Here is a 5,312-nt window from a genome sequence, read left to right as displayed (position 1 = left end):
TAGAGTGCCTTGCAATAAAAAGTGGAAAGTAATTAAATTCTGTAAATGAAATGCTATAATATAGAGACCATTCACATCAAAGATGTAAAAAATGCTAAATCCTAATTTTAGTTCTCATCCTCTTAAAATATCATCCACATCAAGCATGTTATTCTTAAAATTTTTGATATCTTTGCTATAGTGGAATGTCATCTTCGACACTCTACTTTAGCAAGTTGCTAGAGTTTTTTATTTCTTTTTTCTTTTTCTCTCTCTCACTCTCTCTTGTGCTGCGCCTCTCTCCACTACTTTCACTCTCTTACTTGATTAAAATAAATAATATTTTAATGAAGTGGCCAAAAAATCCAGCAATTTGGACTGCAATGCTTGGGGCTTGCAAGATGCATAAGAATTTTGATCTTGGAGTGGAAGTTGCTGAGCATCTCTTAGCTGTAGAACCAGAAAATCCAGGTCATTATGTTTTGCTTTCAAATATATATGCAGTGACTGGTAAGATGGATCGAGTGGAGTTGGTTAGAAACCTGATGATCCGAAGAGGCCTAAAGAAGCAAGTTGGCTATAGCACAATAGAGGTTGACCAGAAGACTTATTTGTTTAGCATGGGTGACAAGTCCCACCCCGAGACAAATGAAGTTTATCGGTATTTAGACAAATTGATGTCTCGGTGTAGAGAAGCAGGATATGTACCAGCACCTGAGTCGGTGATGCATGAGTTGGAAGAAGAGGAGAGGGAATATGCTCTTAGATACCATAGTGAGAAGCTTGCAATAGCGTTTGGGTTATTGAAAACCAGCAGCGGCGTAGCCATCAGGGTTGTGAAAAACCTTAGAATGTGTGAGGATTGTCATTCAGCAATTAAGTACATCTCAATTGTCTCTAACAGAGAAATTATCATCCGGGATAAGCTTCGTTTCCATCACTTTAATGATGGTTCATGTTCTTGTCTCGATTACTGGTGATGAATTCTATTTGCTTGCTCAGGCTTGAGTGTCACAACAATTTCGCTACATTGATTATCATGGGGTAAGGTTCATCAAGGCAGTCAAAGGTTTACCGAATTACAATTTTGCAGGCTGTAAATCTGGTCTCAAACCAAAACAGATTGGGTTTGGTGCTATGAAAAAAAGAAGTGGAGAAAGGTCTACTTAACAAGGAACGATATCAGATCCAAGAAACCAAAGGCTTTAACATAGCATTAGTTGTTATATTGCCTAATCTTTGCGTGTACCATACAATTGCCTAAGTGGAGTCATCTAAAGCTCATAGGTAGAATAAATCGACAAGGCTTATTTGTTATCATTGCGAAGTGGACAATAATTTCATTTCTATATATTTGCATAAAAAAAAATTCTATTTAGTTTTTGAATTGTTAAAGTCCAAAAGATAAAGCATGTGCCACAGTTTAATGAATATGCATCATTGTCAGAACATATTAGATAGGTTAGTTTCAGCCTTTAACCATCGTTTGTAGGGGAGAAGATATCATTTGGTTAAAAAATCATTGTCAATTAATGTGTACATACATAGTTTTATTACTAATATTATTAGGCACGGAGAAATACCCTTTCCCCTTAGTTGTTTGTCCTAGCCATGGAGGTGTTTTCTAAGCTTTTGCAGAAAGGAGTGGAAGAATGTACTAATTTTAAGCACCATTCAAAGTGTGCTGCATTAAAGCTTACTCATTTGTGTTTTGCTGAGGACTTAACAGTGTTTCTGGGAGCTGATGTACAGTCAGTTCAAGTGGTCCTAGAAGCTTTCGATAAGTTTACAAGGTTATTGTGGTTGAGAGAAAATTTTACAAAGAGCGAAATTTTTATTGCAGCTACTCCTCCAAGTCTAAAAAAAAAATGAGATTGAATTTGCTCCAGTTCAAAGAAGGAAAGCTTCCTGTCATATACCTTGGGGTGCTTTTAATTTCAGGGAAATTAACAGAAAACGATTCCAAGCCACTCATAGAAAAAATCACAGCAAGAACAGACTCATGGGCAGCAAAATCTCTCTCATATGCAGGCAGACTTCAATTGATACAATCCGCCATCTTCAGTCTTCAAGGGTACTGGTCCAGAATGTTTATCCTTCCCAAAAAGGTAATCAAAGCTGTTGAACAAAAATTGAGCAGTGTTTTATGGAATGGCTCAAATACTTCAGCTTCTAGAGCCAAGGTAAATTGGGATATGGTTTGTAAACCAAGGGATGAAGGAGGTTTAGGTTGAAGGAAGTTAGAGCAGTGGAACAAGGCTGCAATTATGGGCTTCATTTGGAGCTTATTTGCACAGGTGGGCTCCATATGGGAGGTTTAGGTCTAAGGAAACAGCTTTTGGGTGATTTGAAGTCCTCGTGATTGTACACGGTTGTGGAGGGAAATTCTCAAACTAAGAAATATCACTTGACCATTTATTAAATATACATGGTAAAGCTATTCTTCTATGGTATGATTGGTGGCATCCTGATGGCTGTCTTTATCTAAAGTATGGTCATAGAGTGGTGTAAGGTGCAGCAAGCTTTCTTGAAGCTTAGGTGGATAAGGACAATTGGATTTGGAATCCTGCTCTATCCGAGAACTTGGTAAATATTCAGAGCAAGCTCAGTTTGGTTGAGATTGGAAATGAAGACAGGCCAGTTCAGATCACAGAGAAAACAGGGAAACATTCTTGTGTAGGTCCATGGAACTGTATAAGGAAGAAATGTCCTAAAGTTAAATGGTGGAAGATGATCTGGTTTCCCATTGCTATTCCTAAGCATTCCTTTATAGGCTGGCTAACAGTGCAGAACAGATTGTCCACCAAAGATCGGATGTTGCAGCAATGTGCTAATTTGGATGCTCAGTGTGTTTAGTGTGATCCTTCTTGAAGAGAATATGGAGAACTTTAATGAGCTGGTGCTTAATAAAACACCCAAAGTTTTTTTGGCCATGACTTGCAGTGAGAATCAACTAGGAGGTAAGAGTTTGAAGCTTATTGTTTGTAGATTGGCATTGTGGTCTACTGTGTACCATTTTCTAGGATGCATGGACACTTCATTTGAGGTGCTATACTTGTGTTGTAATGGTGTCCAATCTGTCGTAGCATATTAATTTGAAGCCATATTTGGCTTCAAAGGAATGTTATTATTCACCAAGGTAGAGTACTTTCCGAAGAGCCTACGGTCAAAATGATTAGGTGGGAAGTGAAGGTCATAGCTGAAAGTAGCAGCTACTCTAATTCTTCTTCAAAACAGGGCAATTTGATGTCTTTGGGGCATATCAGGTTCTATACTAATAGTAGTAGTTAATGTCGTTGTATTTGGTATCTGTCAGATCTGGGCTCCTTTTGGCTTTTGTATTGTCCCCTGTAGCTGTTTTGGTGTTGTAAGTTGTATAGGTGCTGTAGTTGTATTTGTGTTATACTGTTAGGTTCTGATAATAGCATTAGGAAGTGAGCTGAATAAGGGCAAGAAGAGACCAGCAATGATGCCCGGACCAAGAAATCCAAGCAAAATCTCACTTCCATTCCATCAGTTAAAATCTTAGCAGCCCTGAATATGCAATAACACTATACAAGCATAAGAAAGGCATTTCCTAGGACAGTGTTGGTGCATGGCATAACACCTAGGTTTGCTCCGATGAAATCAAGCGGTTAGCATGAAATGTTGGTATTTCCTAACTATAGTCAAAGCGGTTGTTTTCCAGGAATTTTCGTATTATGTTTTCTCCGCCTTGAGATATCTCATTTTTCTTGCAATATAAGAGGATGAGAGATCTTTTTGACAGGAAAGATTAGAAATATATTAATCAAAGAAAAGCCATACAAAGGCAGTGCCAGGGTGGGGCCCCACAAAAATAGAACCTCCCACAGAAAAAAAACAAAAAAATAAAGAGGAAACAAATAACGTGTACAATGGTACTCTTCATGAGTAGACAGCACGTTCAGGTGCTTCAGCTACGTGAACTACTACTGGCCAAACGTTGGTGCTCCTCCTGCAGCAACGAGAAAGCTCCCTTTAGGATAACCTTGCGTTCCAAATGGACCAAGCCACCATTGCCCAAGTCTCGAGCTCCTCCCTACTCAGCTTCTCCACCAATGTCTGGGCCAAGTCAAGGAAATCTAAAGCTGAGGAATCACACTTCTGAAGCTTCCCCCGAACCAACACCCAGACATTTCATGCTAAGGGGCATTGCCAGAGGATGTGGATAACAGTCTCATCATGCACTCCACAAACCGCACAGTTAGGATCAATGTGAACCTTCCGCTGAGCAAGGTTTACTCGAGTTGTTAGGATGTCCGAGCTAGCCCGCCACACAAAATTTCGCACCTTAGGAGGGATGGGTAGCCTCCACAGCCTATTCCATATCCGCTTATCGTCCTCCACAGAGTACTCTGGAGTGTTCTGCACTCGACTTCCGGTGTAAACGGAGAGCCACCTGGTACGCTGTTCGCACTGAGAAGGACTGTGACTTATTCTCATTCCACACAAGCTTATCTCGGCTGTCCAAACATCCCAATTGTATCCGTATCACTTCGTCTCTTGATGATGGTAGGAACCAGGCATTGACCTTACCCCTGTCCCATTGCATGGTGTGTGGGTCTATAAATTCCCTCACTTTCAATGTCGAGTCCACACTGACATGAAATGTCGGGGGGTGGGGTAGCCACCTATGGCTCTTGATACCTGCCGTGCAACCACCACCAATACTCCATATTGAACCTTCCCTTATCACGTCCCTTGCGCTAAGGGGCCTGCTCCAGACATAAGAGGGGTTGCTACCCAATTCTGCCTCCATGAATAAGCAGGTGGGGAAGTAAATAGCTTTATATACCCGGTAAAACAGTGAGTGAGTTCCTTGAATCAGCCGCCATGCTTGCTTAGCCAACATTGCGAGATTAAAAGCATGAATGTCCCGGAACCCGACCCCACCTCTATCTTTTGGAGTGCACAACCTGCCCCAATTGATCCAGTGTATCTTCCGCTCATTTTGAGTCTGTCCCTACCAATACTTAGCCAAGGCTGAGTTCATTCCATTGCATACTGCCCTAGGTATCTTGAAGATGCTCATGAAGTACGTCGGGATAGCTTGGGTCACCGTCTTGATTAGGACTTCCCTCCCAGCTTTACAAATATTCTTTTCCTTCTATCCCATCACCCTTTTAGTGACCCTTTCCTGGAGTTCCTTGAACGTGTTCACCTTCGACCTCCCCCCCACCATGGGCAAGCCGAGGTACTTCTCACAGTTAGTCAAAATTTGTGCTTTGAACATAGCCCGACCTCCCTGGACTTCCCTAGGAGTGTTACGACTAAAGAATAAGGTGGTTTTCTGCCTATTGATAGCCTGCCCA

General features: G+C 41.1%; 1 protein-coding gene across 1 annotated transcript; it reads left to right on the top strand.

The window, feature by feature from the left end:
* The first annotated feature begins 362 nt into the window (after positions 1–362).
* On the top strand, positions 363–959 carry LOC112026522 (pentatricopeptide repeat-containing protein At2g33760-like). Its single transcript, XM_065773815.1, has one exon. The coding sequence runs from the start codon at positions 363–365 to the stop codon at positions 957–959; it is 597 nt and encodes a 198-aa protein (XP_065629887.1).
* Positions 960–5,312: the final 4,353 nt, after the last annotated feature.

Source organism: Quercus suber, unplaced genomic scaffold (genome assembly GCF_002906115.3).
Source record: "Quercus suber isolate HL8 unplaced genomic scaffold, Cork oak 2.0 scaffold_80, whole genome shotgun sequence".
Lineage (NCBI taxonomy): Eukaryota > Viridiplantae > Streptophyta > Magnoliopsida > Fagales > Fagaceae > Quercus > Quercus suber.
This window is presented reverse-complemented; position numbering and strand designations above follow the sequence as displayed.

Coding starts and splice junctions, on each gene's coding strand:
- LOC112026522 (XM_065773815.1), top strand. CDS start 363: ATGCTTGGGGCTTGCAAGATGCATAAGAATTTTGATCTTGGAGTGGAA.